The sequence below is a fragment of the Platichthys flesus genome, chromosome 2 (genome assembly GCF_949316205.1).
Source record: "Platichthys flesus chromosome 2, fPlaFle2.1, whole genome shotgun sequence".
In the NCBI taxonomy this organism is placed as follows: Eukaryota; Metazoa; Chordata; class Actinopteri; order Pleuronectiformes; family Pleuronectidae; genus Platichthys; species Platichthys flesus.
This window is the reverse complement of record NC_084946.1, coordinates 2,956,847-2,981,640: the sequence shown is the minus strand read 5'-3', so window position 1 is coordinate 2,981,640 and position 24,794 is coordinate 2,956,847. Positions and strand designations below refer to the sequence as shown.

General features: G+C 39.7%; 1 protein-coding gene across 2 annotated transcripts in view; it reads right to left on the bottom strand.

The window, feature by feature from the left end:
• LOC133959432 (copine-9-like) overlaps positions 1-24,794 on the bottom strand; it is a 193,495-nt gene that overhangs the window by 84,233 nt on the left and 84,468 nt on the right. For both annotated transcript variants that reach the window (XM_062394596.1, XM_062394595.1), the window contains exons 4-7: positions 23,335-23,438; positions 14,931-14,970; positions 13,761-13,763; positions 7,310-7,386 (exon numbers count right to left, since the gene is read on the bottom strand). In XM_062394596.1, coding sequence (XP_062250580.1) covers positions 7,310-7,386; positions 13,761-13,763; positions 14,931-14,970; positions 23,335-23,438 — 224 coding nt within the window. The remainder of the gene's footprint in view (positions 1-7,309; positions 7,387-13,760; positions 13,764-14,930; positions 14,971-23,334; positions 23,439-24,794) is intronic.

Sequence of the window (24,794 nt, the reverse complement as noted above, 5' to 3'; positions counted from 1 at the left end):
TCTCACTTTACCCCTCAGCCAACATTTTAGAAAACACAACATCTCTTAGCAATTCAGGCTAATCTTCAGCTAGTATCAATCACATGGTTTTATTTGTTGGAAGTTCAACAACATGTATGATATACGTTTTTCTACCTGAATCAATTTGTTTTGACACAACAGTTGATTAAGTTCAAAGCAAGAAAGTTTACTTTTACACATTTTTGTGAAAAAAACATAATTACCACAGCACCAGCACCAACTTCTCCTTCGTAAGAGGGGAATTGGAGGAGCTTGACAACATTATGGTCACATGAGCACAAATGTGTACCGTTGCCTAGATACAGGGGGTGTCTCACATTACCCGATGTCTCACATTACCCCGCTCCTTAATGTCGTTTCTGAGTTCTTTTTACCCTTTACCTTCGAAAACACTGATACAGGCAAGACTCAGTTTGCTCTTGTCATTCCAAGTGTCATGTGCACCGGTAGAAAATTCAGATTAGATTCAATACAGCTTCACATTTAAGCCACATACACTGCATGTGTCTTACATGCAAATCAGCGTTGGCCGAGCTCCAGTGCAGAAGGTTGTGGTAATGCACCTGAAGCTGTTTGGCTCGTTAAAAGTTCTCCATACCCAGACACAAAAAAACATGACTTGCATTAATTGAAGAGTGAGCCAAACTCAGCTCGTTCAGCTTGTTCAAGCCTCAGATGCCAACATGTTGCTCCTTCAAACCAAATGTGCTGACTTTTCTCTCTTTTGCTGATTGAAATTATGTTTCCTAATTGGTATTATAAAAATGTATTATCATTTATATCTTTGTCATTTTTTTTACGTTTTAATGATGTAGCCTTTTTCAACTAGATAATAATTACCATAGATTTGACTGATAAGATGCGTTTCCTCATGGCTCTAAACTGGGTAATCGTCAGAGTGTAATCACTCACTTCAAAGGGGGATGTCATTAGATTCTGCTTCTTCGCTTCAGAGGGATGATTTCTCATGGTCGTTATAATTTCTGATTTGAAGGCTGTATGTTGAATGCGAAATTACTGTTACGGTAGATCATCCTCAGATAGATCAAACAATGTCTTATCCTTGTTGTTTATGCAAAAGAAGAGCAAGTGAATGTTATTATTGCTGTAGTATAGTTTTATTTAGAGGCATAGAGGTTTATTTGAATCGTTATATATTATTTTTCCCATTCCGCATGATGAAGTGTTTTTGGGCAAGATATAACCCAAATTGGCTCTGACGGATGTGCCGGCAGTGTATGAATGATGTGTGATAGATAAAGGGCTGCACATGTATGCACCGTGTGAATGGTGAAATAGCCAAACTGTACTGTTTACTGAGCTTTAAGTGGTCATCAAGGCTAGAATAGTGGAATATAAATTCAGACCATTCACATTTACAGGCTGTGGTGTTCCAGTGTACGAAGAAAAGCTGCTGCGTGGTCTCTGGACAAAACAGGCTGGGGGAATGTGTGTGCCGTGTGGTTTAAAAGGGGCCCCCAGCTTGCTTCACACCCGAGTTCTCCTTGCAGGTAATCCGGCCCTGCCTGTGGAGATATTCTTATGATAAGCGAAGGAATTTAAACTTTTGGAGCAGCAGGAAAAAAAGCTAGAAATTGTGATGGAGACATGTGAAACCTTGAAGCAGATGTTCAGGAGACGTGTCAAGGTTCAACACCACGCTGAACCTGTCCCCAAGGGTTTAATTCATCCATGATGTTGCTCCTTCACAGAGTGCAGATCCGTCAGAGGGCTTATCAGCATTTACAGCCTCGCCATCCAGAGCTTCAAAACTCAGAAAACTCCTTTCCATGGCAACAGATCAAAATAAATGCAACTCAGACAGACAGGGATGCAGACATCAGTTCAGATCAAAACAAAAACACAGACGTCCTGCTCTGCTGAAACTCATCAAAGACAAGCTACACGCTTGAAAGCTGCTCTCATTCTGTAATGACAAACCTTCAGAGAGCTGGGAATCATCAGCCTCATGTCAGATGAACAGAGCTATTGCTAAACACAAAAGCAGTGGTGGCATGGCGTGAAGTGACCGATCAGTGGGATGCTCTGTTAACAGTCAGCAGTGATAGGGACTCATCAAAGAGCTGATCTCTAGCCAGTTTGTGGATCAGTGGCCCGCTGGATGGGCATTGACATATCAAGCATCCATCTACATATGGCCTTGAAATATTTTATGAGTGGGACAGCCAACAGAACGTGATGTACATCATTAAGCACAGGGTCGATCAAGTGTGCCTATCACCTGACACACCGCTCAGTATGGATTCTCTGTCTGACCTACCATGTACAATACTGTGAGAAGTTATTGGTTTAACTAACTGAAATCAATCAAATTCAATCTAATTTTGTTTGTATATATACTGAGCCATATGTTGGGGATCCCTCTCTCAGGACATACAGAAGTGCATTTAAACACATCAACAAATTTAAATATTTACAGCATTGATTAGAAAAAAACGTATTTACCATAATGGAAAGATGTTTCAAATATTTATATAGAGAAAAAGCAGAAGCAATGACAATTATTGCAATGAGTTATTGCCATTAATGGTCGAATATGTAAGAAGCCATATTCTAAATCAAGCAGGTTAGAATTTATAATCCAGCCATTCTTAGTTGATAGTCCCCTTTCTTTGTTGCCCACCAAAAACCACACAAACACAATTTAATAGGCGCTTTTGCTATATGGAAAACTAAATATCTTTCGATTTCATGATGCCATTCACAATGACTCTTGATCATGTGTCAAGTGTCACAGAAGCCATTGTGGGGGCACTTTACCACAGCACAGGAGGTGATATAGCTGAGGTCGGAAGGTGGATTATTGCTACTTTAAATAAAATTTCAGTCCACAAGCACTAAAGCCGACTAAATAAGAGGGTGCGTCGTGACTTGATGCTCAAGGTGGGTTTCCATTCTAATCCTGTCCTCCACGTGCTAAATGCCACAGGGCTCCTTTCCTCTCCCCACCCAGCATCTGAAAATAGATCCTCACCATGGCTCTGATGCCATTTTAAGCACAGTAGAATAGTGCAGCTTGTAGGAAAACAGTTCACCTCGCCACATCTTTGATGTATGAAGTACCCTTCATGCGTTCAGTTTCCTTGGAAACCTGCCTGTCATCCAAAGAGGATCAATATTTTTTATTTTATTTCTTTCTCTGCGTATGTGTGTGTGTTTATATGCGTGTGTGCTTTGAACGTAAACTCATATAGGGTTCTACCAAGGGTATCCTCTTCCTATGTTCATCAGAATGTCATATTTACCAGTGTTTTAACTGTAAGACCTCAACTCTCTCTCCAAAAAATTACATGTTCTTTGTAATGAAACTACGACACCAATCACAAGTGGGAAACACAAATGCAACAGGGTTAAATGTTTGATTAACACAGTAATGATACTATATGTTGTTAATTTACATGGTGCAACTGACAAGTAACAAAAGTAAAATGTTCACAAATACTGTGTTTGCTGCTAAATTACCTGTAGCTTTCTAGCGACTGAAGCAAATTGAGTTGTGGTCATGTCAGGACCGGCTTGGTTAGGGTTAAGGAAAAATCCTGGTTTAATTTAATATAAAATAGATCACAGGGACGTTAGACCAAACCTCTTTATTTAAATTTACCAGAATCACCTGGTTTACCGGGATTACCCTACCACCTGTACAGAAAACCCTTAGACAGTGAGTAGATATTGATGTGACACTATAACCCATCATCAAAAGCGTGTGTGCATACAAATTAATGTTCAGCAATTTGTAATCATTTATACTAATGCATCCATGATTAATGCCAGTTTCATCACCGTGGTCTGTCAGACTGGTTTACAAATTAAGTTTTAAGCTAATATTAAGCTTCAATATGTACACGTTACAATTTTGCAATCAACAAACTATTGATAAATTCATCTTTGTGTGCTTATTTTTTTAATGTTAAATAGCTTTACATGTGGCATGGATGGAAGACACATACTGCCTCATTTAAGACAAGAAACAGGGGTTTAGAAGTTAGACCATCTTGGGACTTGTTAGTTTTTACCTGCGACCTGACTCAGAACTTAATATCAGGACTTTATCCTTATTGAGAGAGTCATGACGAATACTTGTGACACTACAATCATTCACAATCAAAATCGATCACCTGATCTCACACATTGTCTATTTTAAATGTTGAAAAATCTTCACGTGTGATCCTGGTATTATTCTTTGTTTTATTCCAAAGACTCCTTAAAGTGCATTTAATCAACTAGTGTCATCAATGTTCCTTCTTCTCAAATGGCAACAATTGCTAACCTTGTTTAAGATAGCTGTCTGTATCTAATAAATTTGAGATAAAAAATATTCTCTCTCTTCTAATGTTGAGATGTTTAAAAGAAGTAGTAGTCCCGGTAACAAAGGCTTTACATTTATCTTGATTTGTAAACTCAAACTCATATCATACAGCTCCGATGGTGATGGTATTATTTAAATGTTGGCAAGTGGCTGAGAAGTTCTCACCCATCATGTGACAGTGTTACCTTTAAGTTTAGTATTGTACTGTGACATAATGTCACTTTTTTAAACCAAAATTCAACTAATCCAACTCGTGCATGTGTCTGTCCATCAGATGTACTCTGGGTATGATGTGATCTCTGTACTTTCACGATGTATATCTAGCTGTTTACCCAGCGAGTGTGACTTCCATGCAGGTTGGAGTCCTGTGTAATGAGACACTCTTCGTTTCATTCTAACACCTCCCACGCCTCTCACTGACAAGCTGTCTGATTCAGGAAATGCTCCTGCAGGCTTCAACAAAGATAAATGATAATGCAGGAGTAGCATCTCCATAGAAAAGTCTCAGACCCGACAGATGATTTATAGGCGGTTGATAATGAAATGCTTGATGACTTTTCTTTAGCTGTCCATGTTTTTCATGATTTTCAGCAGTCAATTATTTTAATAACCTGAACTTGTCCAGTGCGCAAAGGATTTAATTCAAATTTGGTCTTCATTTACAACCAAATAAATGAAACAAAAACACCTGACAAGAAAGTATCTCTGTTCCTTTTCTGTTTTTCTTCGATGAGATAATATCTTAAATGCTACATCATCCCCCTTCAAATACACAAACACAACAAAATGCACATGTAGCAGCTCAGCCCATCACTTTGGCTGTCTAATTATAGACAGAAAACGTTGAAGCCCTCCAGGCTCTCCAAACACATAAACCAGAGGCTTTGAAAAATAGTGTCTTCATCGTGTTTCATGCTGTCTCCGTCAGGCAAACACACCACTCGAGATTGTTCAAAGGTCGGTGACACACAGAATTTCATCAGCTTTGGATAATATTTCCTGTGTTCCTACTGTTTCACTGTAGTTCCGTAAAATGCAATTCCTTAAATGGCAGTAGGTCATTTTTAATGTTTCATATTGTGGGATGGAAGAAGGCTATACTTAAACTTAGGAACTTCCCAGTGCAACCACAGCTTTTCACTGGTGGCCAATGAGGAGCTCCCATGAAGGGTAAAAGCCCTTGCTCAAGGACACCTTAATGACATCTACAGGAGCTGGGGGCTGCACTCCTGTAGGCGAAAGCCTCCTGACCTCCTGATTGTGAGAAGAAGTGATGAGGTCCAGGTCAAGGTATACTCCATTACCTTCAGCAAGCAGCGTCATCAGTGTCCATAATAATGTCCCCATTGACTCCCAATTGAGCATTTCACATTAATCACTAACAGACTGACAGGCAGCCATGCACAAGCTAACGAAACAGCCTGAGGAAATCAAGAGATACTGAAGAGACAGGTGTGTCACAATTTCTCTCAACATCAATGTGATTGACAACACTAACATCTGCACATGAAATCCTGATTTACAGGTGGGAGAAGCATGACTACACCACCTTCTGTATTATTCAGCATCCTAAAGAGAAGAAACTATAGGTTACGATACATTACAGAATTTCCGATCAAACTGGATTATCCGCAGTCTACCTGAATAAATAACAGTTGTCCCTTTCTCAGCTTTAGGGTGTTCAAACTGCATCAGCCAGACTTTTAACTAAATCACAAAAGCATTGTCTTATCTGTGGTGATGTGTTGTTTTTACTGTGTCTCCCCTTTCCCTTCTGTTTTCTCCCAGTGTGTTGTGTGTGGCAGGGGGGCGTGGCTGGCTCATGGCTGCAGCAGGAAGAGGCACACCTACTTCTAATCCAACTAATCATCCCCTCCATATAAGCCTGGTTGTCTCATCACTTCGACGCCAGATTATTCTGTCTACTATGGTAGCAGTGGCGTTGCAGAACTCTCAACCTTCGTGTCTTTTGGATGTACTCTAACCTTTGTGCTTTCCTTCAACCTTGAGGATCCTCTTCTCTGCCAGGATCCTCAAGCCAGCCAGCACCCTACCACTCAAGCCTACATATACCTAACCTGCAAATAAACTCTGTTCATTTACCCACCAACAACTCGTCCGTTTCTGCTTAGGGGTCCAAACCTTCACTTAAACTTAACATTATCTTCCCTATTTTAGCTTCGCTCCACTGGCATGGATGTGATGTTTAGAACTGATTTTAAAATGTAGCTCCGAACGTTAAGGCACTGCATAACCATGTCCTAAATAGAACGTCACCAGCCTGTAGCTTCAGATCTTCTGATAAGGTCCTGTTAGCTGCTGAGGGGTGACAAGACCTCAACCATCAATATTATTATTATTATTTTCATTCTTATCACTGACAAATGGCTGCGTGCTGTAGAGAGTAGAAGTAGTGGAGATACAGAAGCAGGGATGTGCACCTCTGAGAGGTGAGTGTGATAACATTGCTGACATGTGCTGTAAACATGGGAAACATGGCATGTATACAGCTTTACAATTAAAAAACACTGCTGTGAGGGTTAGTTTTTACAGCATGGCTACTTTCAAACATACAATGACCTCAAGATAATTTTTCAAGATCACTCTTTCCAAATATCTGACTGAAAAAACAGTTTCACGCACCATCATGCAACACAGACGAAGATGTCAAGAGAACATTTTGTGATAACAAGATGTAATGACACATCAATGAAGCCGTTGTGTATTCATTTCAACTATTGCCAACAATCATTCGACTGTAGACCCAGACTTTTCACTTCATGTTTCACATCCAGAGATTCAACCATATTAATGTAAGACCACGCAATCATCAGGAATGTTAACACAAACAGCAAACATGCACCTGTTGTTCCTGCATTGTTTTGAGATCACATTTCCACACAGGCCTCAGAGAGAACCCTGAGCGCCTATCTGATATCTGGAGTACGCTGTACTTACGAGAGCGTCCTTTCAGACCTGCTTCCAGTCGAGCCGATGATCTCCCCCAACGTACAGAACATCTGACCCAGAAAGTCCTTCACAGAAGAGAAGAGTTAGTGATTAATACACAATACAGATGAGTGGCACATATGCATTTCCACATCTCTACTATCCACTCCTACATTACAACATTAACAGTACATAATTACTATGACTGGTAAGTTCATTGTGATATTTTATTATTATTCACATGGTCCTTAATAAGGATCTTTCCGCAGATAGGATCAACACAGTGAGTCACAAGGATCTCAGAGTGAAGATGCAGGACAGTCAAATGCAAGGATCTTATATAGGAGGACTAAGGCTATCTCTCAGAACCAGTTCAGAATGGTTCTGTAGGCGCAGGGATGGAGAGGAATCTAAACACAGAAAACTGATTTACATATGTTTCTTTTGGAGATAAACAGAAATACATTCAGTTCTTTCGAGAGTAAATAAACGATAAAGAAGGGTCTGACAGTTTTCAGGTCATACACACAGACCATAAAACAGTCCAGGTATTTAGACAGGTTATATATGTATCTAGATACAGATCATAACACTTTCTTTTCAACTATAACATAGGTTTAAACCATACTTAGTTGATTTTTCCATTACAGATGTCACAAAATCCCCCATGTTGGTTGTGCATAATTTAGTATGACAAGTGTGACCAGAGCCACATCAAGACAGTTACATCTATAAAATCAGAATGCAAATGAAGACTGAGACTTCTCATTTAAATACACAAAGACAAATATGGTGTATTTACAGATTTCCGTCACGTATCTTAATCACTTTTTGTCCTGCATTCACTCTCACTTACTTACACACTCCCTTTACAGACTCACATGCCTACTTACATTTAACTAAAGTACCAGATTAGGAGCAGTAGAACATGTGAATAAAGGCACATTTCTAATGGATATAGTTATGTTGCTCATGTGGGTGCCATTAAACCACTGCAGAAGAAGAGGGTGCAACAACATGACATATACAAGGAGCGCCACTCAAACTGCAAACAATAGAGAACAGTGAGGAAAACCTTCTTTCAATTAGTCTTTTCATTGTTCCACTTCCATATGATGCTTTTGTCTCTTCACATGTTTCATGGACCCAATATAATCTCACAAGTGCAACAACAAGAGCAAAGTCGTCTTCTAGTGTGTGCACCTGCTATTCTGGTTCACTTAGGTACAGAAGCACAAGGTGCAAACAGGCTGAGTGAGATGGAAAATACAGTAAAACGCCCTTCACTCCATCCACAACACTATCAGCCTGGTATCACTGCTCTGAGCCAGCTGAGCCAATCGCCGGATAGTATTATGACAAGAGTTCAACAAATGGGCATGGCAAGGAAGTTTCTGAATCATGCCAGAGCATCGCAACATGCTGCTCCATGAATCTGCAGCCAGATGCAGCCAGAGTTTTTAACAGTTATTTATTTAAACGATCATTGAGACACATTTGTTAATCCCATATTCTAAATTGTGACACTAGAGCTTAAAATGCCATAGGCCTACTGCCGTTTTTGCTTAGAGATGCATTTCAAGAATAAATCGTGTTTATAGCTGATCATGTTTTCAAGAAAATCGGACAGGAAGTCATGGCACGCATGCAGTAATAATGAGCCCAAGTAATCTGATCTCTAAACATCTGGGGCCGTATTCACAAAGCATTTTATCTTAGCGCTAGGAGTGCTCCTAACTCGCGCTAAAACATTTTACGTAGGAGTTTTTTCTTAAAAGTTATTCACAAAGCCTTTGAGACCTACTCTTACTAAGGATAAATCACTAAGAGTGAACTAAGAGTGACGCGCCGTTGCTATGGATGACGTTGATTCTCGTGCACGAGTTTAGAAGCGGTCAGTGCGGTGATTGGTTGTTCAGACGAGCCCACTAAATTACCGAAAAACAATGAAATAGACTAGGCTAGAAATGAATTCCTATGAAGTAGTTATGGACAGTGCAGTTAGCAGAATACACGCATGATGACAAGTTTGTGCAGACCACGATAATGACGTTGTAGCCTGCACGTTCAAGAGAGAGAGAGAAAGCAAACAATAAAAATACGTAAATTGCTTTCAATCAAGGAGGCAATTAAAAGCACCCTGCAAAATACTATCCAATGAGCATTTTTCAGCACTTAAAACACTTTAAATAACAGCCCATACCGCCGTTCAAGTCCCCCTATCATGATGGATGTTGAAAACGTGAAACGCAAGCGAAAGGCCAATTGGTCCCAGGACCAATTGTTACTACTTCCCCAGTTTGTGCTGGAGCGGAGGGGGGTAATAAAGGGTAGATTCGGGGCTGGAGTGACCAGTAAGAAGAAGCGGGAGGCATGGGAAGAAATATGCGTAAACATAAATGCTTCCTTCCCTGCTGTTTGTCGCTCTACCGACGATTGCGAAAGACGTTGGTATGACCTGCAATCACAGTTTAGGTTTGAGATTGCCGACTATAAAAGAGCTGTTGCGGCTACAGGTAAGTCCATTATTATCATTGCTTGCATTCATTTGGGAAATGCATTTGCATGTCTTAAATTTACAATTAACAAAGGCTACAGTGATATGAAACGTGAATGAAACTGAAATTGAATTTGTTGGAGGAGGATCTGCACCAAAGCCGTTGTCCCCGGTCGCATCGGTGGTGTACGCCGTCCTAGGCTCGGACGCAAGCATTACTGGCCTTCAGGGTGCAGCTGATCCTGCAGTCGAGTTGCTAAAGGAGATTGAGGGGTATGCATGCAATGATTTCAAAAGGCTTCATGAAAAACCTTTCTGTTTAATATTTACAGAAGAATTACAACGTGCAACTGGTCAACCCACTTCCCAAAAATGTGTTACAAATTAAATATATATATATTCCCCACAGGAGAAATGAAGATGAAAGTCCAGCTGCAGCATCACATCACACAGCTCTTCCTCTTCTCCCCCTCCTAGCCCTTCCTCTGCCAGCTCTTGCTCTTCCAGCAGCACCTCCTCTCACAGCTCTTCCTCTTCCGGCAGCACCTCCTCTCACAGCTCTTCCTCTCCCAGCTGCACCTCCTCTCACAGCTCTTCCTCTTCCACCCCTTTCTCTTCCAACTCTCCCTCTTGGTGCACCCACTGGCTCTCCTCTCCCTCCTGCTGCTGGTACCAGTTCACTGTACGAGAAGAAATTGAGGATGGAAATGAGGGTTTTAAAAAGGCAAAGAAAGGTCCTCAAAGCGAAAGAGTGGCTAATAAAAATGAAGACAGAATATTAGTCTTAAGATCGAAAAGTTGAAAAATTGAAAAAATAAATGTTATGAACTACACATGTGTGTTGACTGATTTGTGCCAATTTGTTAAAATGTGCCAACAATACCTAAAATGTGTATTCACAAAGTGATCCCTAAATGCCAGTCCACTCGGTTCCACACGGCCAAATTCATTGTCATGTTGTCGAGCGCCATCATCATCATCATCGGGGTCATCGTCCTCTTCATCGTCATCATCGTCTGGCTGTGGAATGTTCCTCCGCTTGCAGAGGTTGTGTAGAATGGCACATGCAGTGATGACTGTGCTTGCCCTCTCTGGGGTGAGGCGTATTTCGCCGTGGAGTACATGAAACCGACGTTTCATCTGCCCAATTCCTCTCTCCACAACATGTCGTGTATGTTTGTGTGCTCTAACATATATGGAGGAAAACGGTAAACAATAATAAATATGGATTTAACAAATAAAAGGCGTCAAAGAGCCAATACGATGTGTTTTACGCATAGGACTAAGCGTAATCTGCGTAATCACTTACATGTTATACTTTAGCTGTGCTCCCGGTTGTGGATTGAGGTAGGGTGTCAAAAGCCACGTCTTGCAGGGATAGCCACTGTCACCCAGCAAGTGACACCCAACTGGTACATGGTGCCTCTCAAAAAGCTGCCTCAGACCGCTCTCCATTAAAATGCGCGAATCATGGGTAGCTCCAGGCCACTTTGCAACAACATCCAGTATGTTGAAATTTGCATCAAAAACAACCTGCGTGTTGATGGAATGCACTTTCTTCCTATTGACGAACACGTCCTCATCTTTTGATGGAGCAATTATTTATATGTACCACACCGGGCATACCTGCAATCGCCATGAAGTTGGCTTTGATCCTGTGTAATTGTTGAATGTCCAAAGGAAACCGGATAAACTGTTGGATGATATGTGGTCTAGCTAGCGCGTTGATAGTTTGGTTTATGGCACGGCTGACTGATGGTTGTGATATTGCTAAATTGTCGGCATTGCAAAGTTGCATTTTCCCTGTTGCTAAATAACGTAGTGTTACTAAACATTTTATTTCGGGACTAATGGGATTATTCCTGTTAGTCGGGGATGTTATTGCATCCCGCACTAAGTCCACAACAAGTTGAATACCCTCACGAGTTAGCCTATATCTCTTGATTAACTCACGGTCTTCCATTGTCTCCAAAGCATTTCGTCTCGCAGCCATTTTAGGATTCTTTGTGAATAGGTCTTAGTGAGTTAGGAGTCCTCTTGAGGACTTTTAAGCTCTCCTTGACTTAGGTGCTACTTTTAGGCCTAAATTACTTTGTGAATTGCTCTTAGTGAAAAAAGTTAGGAGTCCTACATTTAAGAGTGACACGCCCATTATTTTTAGGAGTTACTCCTAAATTCGCCAGTTAGGACCTACTTTTAGCCCTAAAATCATTTGTGAATACGGCCCCTGGTCTCCTGAAAATATCCAAATATTGAGTAAGTGTCTGATGTGTGTTGTCATTTTGTTGTATATATATATATATATATATATATATATATTTGTATATGTATATATAGGTATTTTTCTCTCCACAATCACCAACGTTTTTACTCATTGTAGGTTTCTATACAAGAGGACTCTCTGTCCTGCATCAACAGTGCCTTCTCCTTCCCCGGGCAAGACCTAAAAGCCTTGCTGGCCCCGCTGGCCATGCACACCACCGACGGCTATGCTAACAACCACTCCACCGGGGCGTACTATGGGAACCTGCAGGGCAGCGTGTGCCCCCCCTCCCCTCCGACCTACAACATGAGCCTGGCATGACTATCTACATCACCTGTCACCCCCTGCTCTTCCTCTACCACTTTAAACAGTCATTCTTCCACAGCCTCCGACATTCCTGTCATGATAAACACTTTTCCTGATCAACATGACAGTTCAACGGTGATCTTGTGAAGGAAAACACGCCTGTCGCGACGTCTCAGAACACAAACTCTCAGGGACTTGTTGCAGATACAAGACATTTCTCCGCCCCTCAATACATGTACAGTCAATCAAAATATCACTACCTTTTTAAATGAGCCCCAAGAATTTAGAAACAGGAAAGGGGTGGGTTTGCTACACTTAAACGTAAGAAGTCTGTTTAGCCATCACAAACTATATTCATATTTTAGTAAACCAAGCAAACCCTGACATATTGGTCATATCGGAGACATGGCTACATAAAGATATAGACAACCAAACAGTGCATATCCAGGGATATAATATTTACAGGTCTGATAGGGCCAGCAGGGGTGGTGGTTTAGCTGTATATGTTTAAAGCACTTATGCTGCTATTATTTTAAACGCTGTATCCATCCCAGAATGCTTTGAATTCCTTTCCCTAAAAATTGACCTTGGTTACAAAAATTCCATTATTGTCATTGGAGTTTACAGACCCCCTAGTGCCCCGACTATGGCCCTAAATAAGGTGACAGAACTTCTTTTTCCTCTTTCTGACTCAGAACCTGGTGGTTGTGTTGGGTGATTTTTATTTAGATTGGTCAACTGATGCCTCCGAAGCTCTTAAGGAGCTGTCCTCTGACCTGAATTTTACCCAGCTAATTTCTGTGCCCACTCATCCTAATCTGAAAGCCTTTTCTAAATCAACTTTAACTGATCACATTTTTTGCAACAAACCGGAAAAATTTGTTGCAAATGGGGTTTTAGACTTGGGGATCAGTGACCATTGTCCCATAATATGCATCCGTGACATGAGGTTGCAGTAATGTGGTTCTCGGGTAGTTATGAAAAGCCCCCATGTAGGGAGTCTCGCTCCATGGCCTTGGACAAGCGAGCTAACACTAGCCGGGCTCCACCGGCCCAGTTAGTTCATGCTCCCCCCGGCTAAGGGAGCACGGCTCCCCCGCTAGCGTTAGCTCGCGAGCTAACCGGGCCGCTAGATGAGGAGGCCTGTTTTAGACAGGGTAAAAATGTGCTGTTTTAAATGATCCTGGTGGTATTTTGACCAAAATATGTTACAGACATTTCATTAAGACCCCAAGGAACCATATCAACTGTGGTAAAATGGGCATTATATGTCCCCTTTAAAGGTCACCCAGCGGTTTGTGTAACATGGCACTAACACCTTAACCAAAACTGGAAAATGTCCGTCAGTAAACGAGGCGAATGTGAATAGTGGTTTGCAACTGATGTCAGCCTACCTTCTGCTCATCCAGACAGGGAGGCAGGAAAGAAATGCAGACACATGTTAGAGGAAACACTGGAAAGACACAATCAAAAAACTTCAAGCTGATATTAAAGGAACACATTAATTATTCTTTCCATTTAATAAGATAATAAATAATAAAGGCTGAGCAACTTTCCACAATTAAAATGGAGATGGAATCACTGTCTTTGCTGCTCAGCACAGTGAGGCGTTCTGAGCTGAGGTAAAATACATCATTATGAAATATTACTTTTTCAATGATGTGATAAAAGTAAGTATTCTTACTATTTTATAGAATGAAAATAAATTAAATCCCAAATCCTGTTGATTTTAATTTTAATTTCATACATATCATTATTTTTGTTAACATTATAATTACTATTAGATTAAATCAAGAGTAAGCCAACTCAACCTCAACAAAAGGCAGCAAAAGAAATGAATTAAACATTATCAAAATATTACTTTACAATATGGGCTTGTTTTTGTCTCCCCATGTAATATCCTGCTTTTATTAACACATTTGCAGTTTTCTGGAAGCAGACAGGAAATGACAATAAAATGGGAAATGATGCTCATATAAAATAAAAATCTTTAAGGCAAGCCAAAAAATGAATGATTTTAAATTTAAACCATGTAGTACCTTATAATATAATCTATATTATAAAGGCTGAGTTAATCAATGTTGGCGCAAAGATTTTCGAGGGCATAAAAGGACTCTTCAGTCCTAAAACATAATTTGTATTCTGGTGTACTTTGAAAGTAATTTGAAGTTAGGTAACTGGATGAATGGTTGGTGCTCATTGTGTTGAGCTTTCAGTGTTTTGGGTAATAGCCCCACAACCCCACAATCCTCCCCATTTCAGTGTTGATGTCAAACACACACATCCTTATCCAGCCATGAGGGAAAAAAATAATAGGCTTTTTGACTTATCATAGCAGGACAAGGAGGTAAAACAATTGTATAATGGCGGCTTATGGCATCATGACCACGAGAGACTACAGCAGGAGGCACTTGGACGAATTTACTTAAACCAAACGCATTTGTTTTCAGTGTTTTCTGTCATACCTGCAACGACATGTCATATTATTTAAATACAGTAAGTTATTTGTATGGATTCCTGTCTGTTTCAGGTCTCCATGCTGGTTCATTGAAAAGACTGCTTACGTGTTTTGAAAGGTTGGAGCTCCTGGTATCCACATTGTACCTGCAAATGAAAAAAAACAACAATTTGAATAAACACTTTTATCTCCTTACATGGGTAACACAATGGAATAGATATCCGTAGAGGACGAGCAGAAAGCACAACCTAAAAGAAAACACTTTCTTAACTCTTCCTAACAATTATTAAAAAGAAGGTTGAGTGTGTAGGAACGTTTTTCAATCAGCTGAGCCCCCTCAGCCTCACCCTTCTCCTCTAAGAATTTGAATGGCCTTCAGTGACATTAGATTAGACAGAGGGTCTTCTCTATAGCCAGGGTTTGGTTTGTACGTTCAGGCTAATGTGGAAACATGCATGGTGAGCTCTGTGAAATAAAAACATCATTATGGTTACTATACTGATCTAAAAGGCATGGAAGAGTTATTTTGGAAAACGAGTATAACTACAGTACTCACTTTAATTTCTTGCTGGTTTCTGGGTATATTTGTTATAGCATCAGTGTTGGGTTATAGGGCCTTGAAGAGGAGCGTAAAAGCTGCAGAGTAATGGAATCGAGAGGGAATGTAAGAGAGTTACTATCTAAATATACCACCAACTGTGGCACTGCAGCCTGCCTAAAAGTGCCAAAAGCAGTGCTCTCTGCCGTTAAAAAGAGTCACTCCATAACTCCCTACACACACTTTCGTTATACTGAATCTCTATCTTCTGTCCTTTAGCTCAATCCAACGAATCACCACTAGTCCACAATCTCTCAGCTCCTCGACTTCAGCTGAAATCTCTCCCACCCCCCACGCTCACCTTCCAAGTCTCCTTCTCGAACAACATCCCATTGAGCCCTATGTGCTGAGTATGGGTGGGATCAAATGAAATTACCACACAGTAGGATAAGCCTATGAGCAATGACAAAATTAGATTTGAGTGCGGAGGTGCAAACAGAGCTGCAAAAAAAATCGAATGACCTTCATTTACATGGCAGGCGGCAGGGGAGCTGGGCTTTTTATCAGAAATGAGAGTGAACAATGAATACAGTTTGTGTTTCGTCACCCTCATATTTCTTAATATCACTCCATTCTTTCATAGCTTTGTATTTCACTGTGCATGCCACACAGTGGGATTCCAATCAGACAATGTAAAACTACTGGGGGGTTTTGTGGATCGACATCCAAGCACTGCTCGTAATCAGAATCTGTCCTGAGGGATTCAGCGGTATCATCCCATATACCACTTTGGAGATTCTGGTTTATTAAAAACTTGGGTGTCCTCTTCTTCTTGGATTAATGCTGAGAAATGTATACGCAATAAGAGCATTATTCCCTGCAAAATATGCAGTAAGGTAATTTAAGCTGAATCATATCGTCCCCATGGGGGTGATTAGCGGAATCACATCACTTCTATGCAAAATTTCAGGCTCTCTGGATGTTGGCTCTGCAAATCATCATTCAAAAAACAGTACTTTTTAGTTTCTGGGTACTGTGGGAAGTTTAGATCAGTTCAATTACTATATTCTAAATTTCTAAACTTTTTATGAGTGGCGCTAACATTTTATTTAGTGCGACCTTTAGGGCATAAGGGGAAACGACACTCATTGGCTTTAATGACATTTTAAATATTCTGAGACGACAAACGTCATCAAATCAAATTACTTAATTTGCCACGTTGCGGTGTTCCTCGCTATGTTTTAGTTAACATTGTAAGTCTATCCATAACACAAACAGCAGGTTGGCAGGTTGCAGGACTTTTAAGGGCCCATATTATACACCTTTCTTGGATTTCATTTTAGATATTGGTACCTCTAAGATGATATATCAGTGATTTAAAGGGAGGGGGGGCGATGCAAAGGGATTGATTTAACAAAGTGTGAATCAAAATGTGAAGCTGGTCATGATATGATTTACATATCCAAATGGCTTGTGGATGAGGCCTTTTTTTATTCATAATTTAAGTATTGCACATGTAAAGCTTGATTACACATCACCGCTCACTCTGTTATGATCTGACCCGTTCCTTTAGGGTCGAGAAATAAAATGGACAACAGCCTTAATAACATTTTTCAACAATAACCCATGATTGCAACACCTGTGCTGGGGGAATTGGCACTCTCGACCTTAGGTTTATTCTCTTTTAGAATAGCTTGTATTTGTTCAATTCTCAGGTGGGTCTTTAACTAGCTCACAACACCACAGGTTTAGATTATGCAGCAGCTTCCTTAAGCTGCAATGTTGTGTCTGATGACTGTAATCTTTTCTCCAAATACTATAACTCACATGTACTGCCCTCCAGTCACACGCTTACCGTCCACAGGCAGATTTGATAATTTCTCTGAAGAGACGAGATTTTTATATTCACCTTATTGTAAAAGCAAAACAGTTACGGACATCGGACTGGAAGGTCGCTGGTTCGACTCCTTGCGATGACAATACAACATACCTGCCAGGACAACACCTGGATCTGTTCCAAAGTCCAAAGAGCACTCTCCCTACCCCCACTTTCTAAGTGCCCCTGAGCAAGTCACCTTACTCCCCCAACATCTGCTCCCCGGGTGATGTTCACCAGATGGGACAAAAGCAGAGGACAAATTTTCCTAATCTGCATGTCGTGTGATTGTGCATGTGTTTGGGATCAATAAATGTATCTTATCTTATCTAAAACATTGACTCAGTAGATTCAGTTCAATATGTATTAATAACCTGAATTACAGATGTTTCACATATAGCTTTTGCCTATTTTTGATTTTTAACGTTATGGTCATGCATACTGTTTAGTATATCTGGTTGTATTTACCAGCAGAGAACAGAACAGGGAAGTGAAATGGTCTCAGAGCAACATACATTTTTAAGTTTGATCATCAGGTCTGAGACACTAAGAACATTCATGTTATTATTATTGTATTAATTAATTATGTTATGTATGTGTACATACGTATATATGTTATGTTCTATTTTAAGCTACAAACCGTATCTGTATACCGTATTTGTATCTGCATCATTAGATTGACTTGTTGGATGGCAGCAGCTAGTACGGAGCATGTTCTTTTGTAGCATTAGAAGTAGCTCAGACCTGTGGAAGAAGATTTGATTAATTTATAATAACCAAACACTCGCTCTCTAAAATATATCCAGTGAAAACACTTCCATACCGTTTTTAAAAGACTACTGTCTGTATGTGCAACGTATTAAACCCTATGAGACAATTGTGATTTGTTTTTATGGACTATACAAATTGAATTATATTGATTGATTGATTGACAAATATCCAGTAAAGCAGTCTCAGACTTTTGGACCACACTGTATATCATTTGGCTAAAAATAACCGAGGTGGGGAGATGGGATATTAATAATGTATTTCCTGGAAGGCTCCCTTTTATTGGAATCCCCTCTTATAACCTCACATCAGGGAGACCACAGCATCCTCCAGGGACTCAGTATTATCCATATCTGGGCCACGCTTGAAACAGGCTCAACATCATTTATTCCTGTTTCTAAGGTTGTGTTTCATCACTCCTGATGTGTGGGAATTTGAGGCTGTGTGTGAAACAGAAGAGTTACCAATAAAAACAAGATTTTACTGACATATCATTGACCAAGAACTATATAAGATTATGAAGTATTACATGTCTTGATGATGAATCAGTTATTGTCTCATATAGCAACTTAATCATTTAATTATTATAATATTATTTTATTTACTGACATACTCAGGCATTTATTGTGTATTACATGTGCATCATCTGTAATCACCAATGCTGGATATGGGATATCTGAACTGTGTGTACTGTGAGCAGCTGTCGTCAAAGAATAATAACAGCAAAAGGAATTTTTAACTTGATGTTATTACGGACTGAACATCATCTCCTGCCAAATATTCATCTTCCTTTCATGAATGTATGTAGAATGCATATATAAAGCTTAATTATAAATAAATGTAGCTGATCACTCCCTCACTGTTTCACTCATTTATAGTCATACAAACATTTATAGTCATCCTTAAGAATGTAAGTATTTAGTAATATATTGTACAGAATAAATATGGATGTACTGTATGTTGCTGGGCTTTTTCAGTCAATCCAGGATTAACAGAACATTTATCACTAAATATTAACCTTCCCTGGAGTGATATTTTTCTGGTCTGCATCCAGTGTAGTACAGTACATTGTATTATGTACAGTTGTGTATTACTGCAAACGGTTGAACTACTGGTTTGTCACACACCAGAATCACTTATGCTGTATCCTTGAATGGCTGGTTAAAGTAGAATACTTAAGAATATAGAACATATTGAAATGGTTTTATATTGAAAGCAACGATAAAGACACTGTCTGCACTCTGTCTTTGTCCGCCATTAGCATACACATGAAAGAAATAATAAAAAAGTCTAAATTAGATTCATTCTTTACTCAAGACATGAGGACATTTTTATTGCTCTCCTCGATTCTGGGCATTTAAGTCTGCAGTCAGGCTTTCTTTAAACTCTAATTTAGAAATGAAAAATCTGTGATCTGCACACAAATGGTATGTTTACCATTCAAATTCTGCTGTGTTTTTTTTTATTCATGGGCAAATCTTGAGTGACAGCATGTGACGGCCTGCTGGCCTGTACTATTCCATGACAGGTGTCTAACCCTCTGTTTGTGTCCCTGGTCACCGTGTGCAGTGCCGCTGATTGGAGGTAACAAGCCGTAACTGGGTGCACCTGGTACGCAGGTGCACGGGACTCCTTGAAAGCTCTGGCTCCTCCCGGGATCCCGACCTGCAGCAGACACAGGCTGAGCAGCTGGGCTTGGCCAGCACCGGGGGTCGTGCTGAGCATTCGTTTTGTTTTGTGCGTTACTTTGTTTGAATATCTGCACCTCTGAAGTTCTACAATAAACCCATCATGGTAAAACTACCGTCCGCTCTGTCATGTCATTCATACTCTGGGTGTGACACAGCATTATTATTTTTTGTTTTATTAACTTAAGGATTCAAACTTATTGTGTTTACTTCTTTTGTTCTGCAAAAGTTGCTCAAATGTTTGAAAAAAGCTTCTATCATGAAAACTGATGTTTCATATTTTATGCTTTACATTTTTATATTTATTCTCTTGTGATTATTCAGTGCTCTATCCTCAAAATTGAATAATAACTTTTGAGCGCTTTGTGGAACACCAATAATAATTCAGTTTTGTCCCTTTGGTTAAATGTTGCATGACTCATTTGATTAATTCAGTCTTTTCTCCTTAGTGAAGTGAAAACACTGAAAATAAAGTCAAATGGATTAAGCGTGAGTTTTGCGACAACAAAAACAATGAGCGTCCTATTCAAAGGACAGTGATTCATGTAGCGTCTGCGGTGTCTAACCAAACCAGTGATGCACAACACACAAGACTTTGAAGTGATGGAGTGTTTGTGTGTGTGTGTGCAGGTGTGTGTTATATTTTGCATTACTTAATAATTTAGCATTAATGATTTATTTTGTCAGGAGATTAAGACTCCTCACTAAGCAGGGAGGCTGCTGTCCCAGGGGATCAGAGCTTCAAACTCAGTGCTCAGCGCCCCGAAAAAGTTGGACTCTTATGCAGCGAGAACAACAATGCAGTTGATAATTTTCTGATATCTGAATTCATTCACAGCTTATTCTCTTTCCTTATTCAATTTTAAAATGTGAAATGGATAAGGTCTATTCCCCTGGGCTAACACAGTCCTCTAATCTCAGTCATATGAAAAGGCCTTGTGACACAGCTACATTTATTTCACAGCTTATGTGGTGCTTTACGCTGGGTACATGGTGAACAGCTAATCACAGGGCTAGTTGGTGAACTACTATAGCTGGTGAGCTAAGGGCCAGTGTGACTATGCCACTATGGTTTCCTCTGCAAGTTCTTTCAACGGTCAGCAACATCATGACGGGTTGTTATTGATCAACAGCACAAACTTCACCGAAAACATATTCTACATGAAAGAAGTTGCGTGGCTGCAATCTTGACCAACATCGGTTTGCATACAGCCCCAATACAACTCCGGATGATGCCATCTCCTGAGCACTTCACATTGATCACTCACATGGAAAATCCCAACACCTACGTCAGGATGCTTTTTGTGACTTCAGTTCAGCATTTAATACCATCAACCTGCACAAATTGATCATCAAACTGCAGACACTAGGTCTAAACCCCCCCTGCTGGCTACACAGACGGGCAGTCAACATCAGCAGGGACCCCTCACATCCTGATTAGCATTTGTTCACCAGCCTCCCCTCAGTCAGACTCAGGGTCACAACCCCTACCCCAACCCATCCAATAAAACAATGTTTAATTTGATTCTCTTATTTCATACATTTTCTAAATAGATATACTGCTAAGTAGACTGCTGCCAAACGAAATTTCGTAACGTATTAATAATCAGTGACAATAAGGAATCTATATAGCAAATATATCAGATTATTGCAGGGATGTGACAATCCAACTACATCTGGGCTGAAATCCAGCAAATGACTACTCCTAAATGTATAAATGTGAAACCTTTTCTGGGAGCAGAGATGCAAGTGACTGTTAATTCTGATGATCCAGGTTGGACGGACAGATTTATAGATTTTCTCTAACTCTCACTGGCAAAAAGCAGCAATCATCGTATCAAATATCCTCTAGGTCCTCTTCCTGTACCTGACCCCTCACTCAGTCTCTTCTTTGAAGCCCCTGTGGGGTCATCGATCCCCAGTGTGGCGAGAATAAAGGTGAAAGTCGAAGTGGTCACTCTTGTCTGCGTGTGTCTACCTTCAGTCTCCTTTGTGACTGACTTCACAGAGTTTGACACGGATCAGTAACTACAGAGAAGCTGTGCACATTCTGTATGTAAATGAACAATACAACACCAATTTTATTTCCTCATTTGCAGATTCACAAGTTAAATTTCCTTTTGGATTCCCAATTCTCTTGTAAATACGCTTAAACATGTTGATATATATTTTTGGACCAAATAAAACAACTTTAAGATGAACAATGAGCTATAGATTCAAACAAAAAGATACGGATGAACTTTTGCTTTCCTCTGCAAGTTCTTTCAACGGTCAGCAACATCATGACGGGTTGTTATTGATCAACAGCACAAACTTCACCGAAAAATATATTCTACATGAAAGAAGTTGCGTGGCTGCAATCTTGACCAACATGCTTTAAGTATCTGGTGACATGTTCTGTCCATTTCTAACAGGGAAACTAAATCAGTAGCTATTTCCATCCAGGTGTTTTTATGATAAAACTAAAACAAAGATTATAAAGTTGATCTATTGATAAAAAGTTCAATGCAACTAAGTGCGACAGACAGAGTATAAATGATGATGGCTCTTGTTGTCGCTGGCTGATGTTACCTTCTAATTCCATAATGAACCATGTTGAATGCATATCTCGGAAACTTCTTTGCCTCACAATTGGTATGTGTACTGCTAGTGACCCAGGGAAGAGCAGCGCAGAATTTTGTGCGTTTGGGACATAACAAAATCTCCCCCATGGCCGACTTCTTTTGTAGAAGAGATGCCTCTGAGTCTGGTCCTGTCCGCATTGGTTCTGTGGCTTGACCCAGCTCGACAAATTACTGCATCAATTAAATTAACTTATTATTTTTTTCATATTTTATAGCTTAATTTTGGCAATAACATTTAATATAAGCAATTATTCTTCAAAATAAATTGTGGATGATTCAAGTGGAAACAGAGATTGTGTTACACTATGAAAAAAGATTGCAGTTTCTCTTTCTGATGATTGTTTGAGAACATTGTCACACAAACAAAAGGGCTTGATTTGTTTGTGTGTGTGTGTGTGTAGGAGGAGGAGACTGGATTGTCATCCTGATGTCACACCCCAGGAAGTCTTCTTTCTGACATTTAAGCCAATTATCACCCTACAGGTTTATTTATGACCCTTTTGTAGTCTTATAAACCCTTAAAACGCTTGCAATTACAGGTCACATTCACTCAACGCTCCAACACGCAGGAGTTTTTTTTTTACACAACATTCATACACTGACCAGCAGGGCCATCAGTGGTTATTGGGGATTTAGTATCTAGTCCAAGGCCACTTCAGAAAGCAGACTGGACAATCCGGGCATCAAACCACCAACCTTCTGTTCTACTTCTTGAGGCACAGTAGCCCCATGATTTCAGCACTGACATTATTTTTTGTATTTTACAAATAATTTAGCTTTGGGGAGTTTTACAGTGCTGAAAAGAGACAAGGAAAAATTTGATAATGCAGATTTACTATCCAACACTTCAATGAAACTCATCCAGTCAAAATGCTTTCATGATAATCAGTATTGACTGGAGGATTCTAAACCTAGTGGATATGCAGGCCAGAATTGTTGGAGGCTCGATTGAAGTCATTCCCTAACAATGAGACAGCAGAACAGTGGAGGGAAAAGGTGGAGATGTTCCTACTTACACATCAAAGCGAAGGTTCTGTTTCTCTTCAAAGAAGTAATCAAGGACAAACTTCCTCACAAAGTCGGGGCTCAGCGTGTTATCGATTACCTCGGTCCGACCAAACTGGAAAAAAGACACAGAGGAAAGACAATCAACACCATGCCGGACAATCTGTTTATTTTGGGGAAACACAACAACTACTGTAGAAGGATGACGCTTAATGTTGAGTTCTCACCCAGCAAACATGACATATGACAGCCCAGGGAGAGCTGCCAGGAAGAGCTGCCAGTTTAAAAATCCAGCAACTCACAGAATCTGTTTTACAATCTTGTTTTCCCAACATTAAGTCTCTAAACCTGATAATTTGTTACAGTCAGATTTAATGTGAAAAGGAGCAGAGCAAAAATTCTGGCAACACTGTTAGTGACTGGAGTCCAGTGTCCAACATATCTGATTGTTGGCTTTGTATTTTTGCATTGGGTTGGCAAACATCCAGATATCTCTTGTCTTTGCTGTCAAACAGCTGTGTGCAACTTCAACACTTTATTTGTTAGAAATTAAATTTGTATGCTATGGTCAATATTTTTAACAGCATATCAAATGATAGTATGAAAACTCTAAAAGAGCCTGTGGTCGTAACAAACATGTAGAGAATTATCAACTAAATCTGCAACTCCCCCCAAGCTTCATTGTTTAGATCTGAGCTTTCTGTTGTGGTTCATTCTAACCATTCTTGGTTTGTCATCCCGACCCTGAATCATTTTCAAAGTAAAATTCCTCTGTATATTAGCCTAACAGCAGACAGACAACCCACTACATCTCATACATTTACTTCTAAAAACGGCTAGGTAAGATTACAACGGTCTATATCTAGGGACTGTTTTATCCCTGTTTTAGAAATAATCTTTAATAAAACAATTGGAAACACATATCATAAGATCATTCATGTACACTTGGCATGTGCATGCCAGGTTAAACAGGAAGCTGATCATCTACTTTGTAGTTGGTTGTTTAGTTACAGAAAATATTACAAAAATTAAACCGCACGAGAGAAAAGTAAGAGCAGGGTCACATGATTATGTATTTTTTTCATCTTTCATAGACAAACTAAGAAGCCCATTGAAAGAGGTGAAGAGGGGCTTTAAAATATTTTGTCATACTTGGAAATACATTTTTTTTAATAAATACATGATATATTATTTAGAATGACATGAGTGACTTTTAATGTGAATGGGCTAAATTATGATTTCACATTTTGTCAGATTTGTGTATATAAAGTGGGAAACAATTTGAAATAAAAAACAAATTGAGTGTTTGACATCACAGTTTTACAGCCATCCGTCTTCAGATTGTTGGGCTCTGTGGCAGTTTTATACTTGTATGAAACGATGTATGAGTTTATGATGAAATAAATGATAGGATATACATGTCGGACACAGACCGTTTCTAAAGGTGCTGAGCATGGAAAAATATTAATGT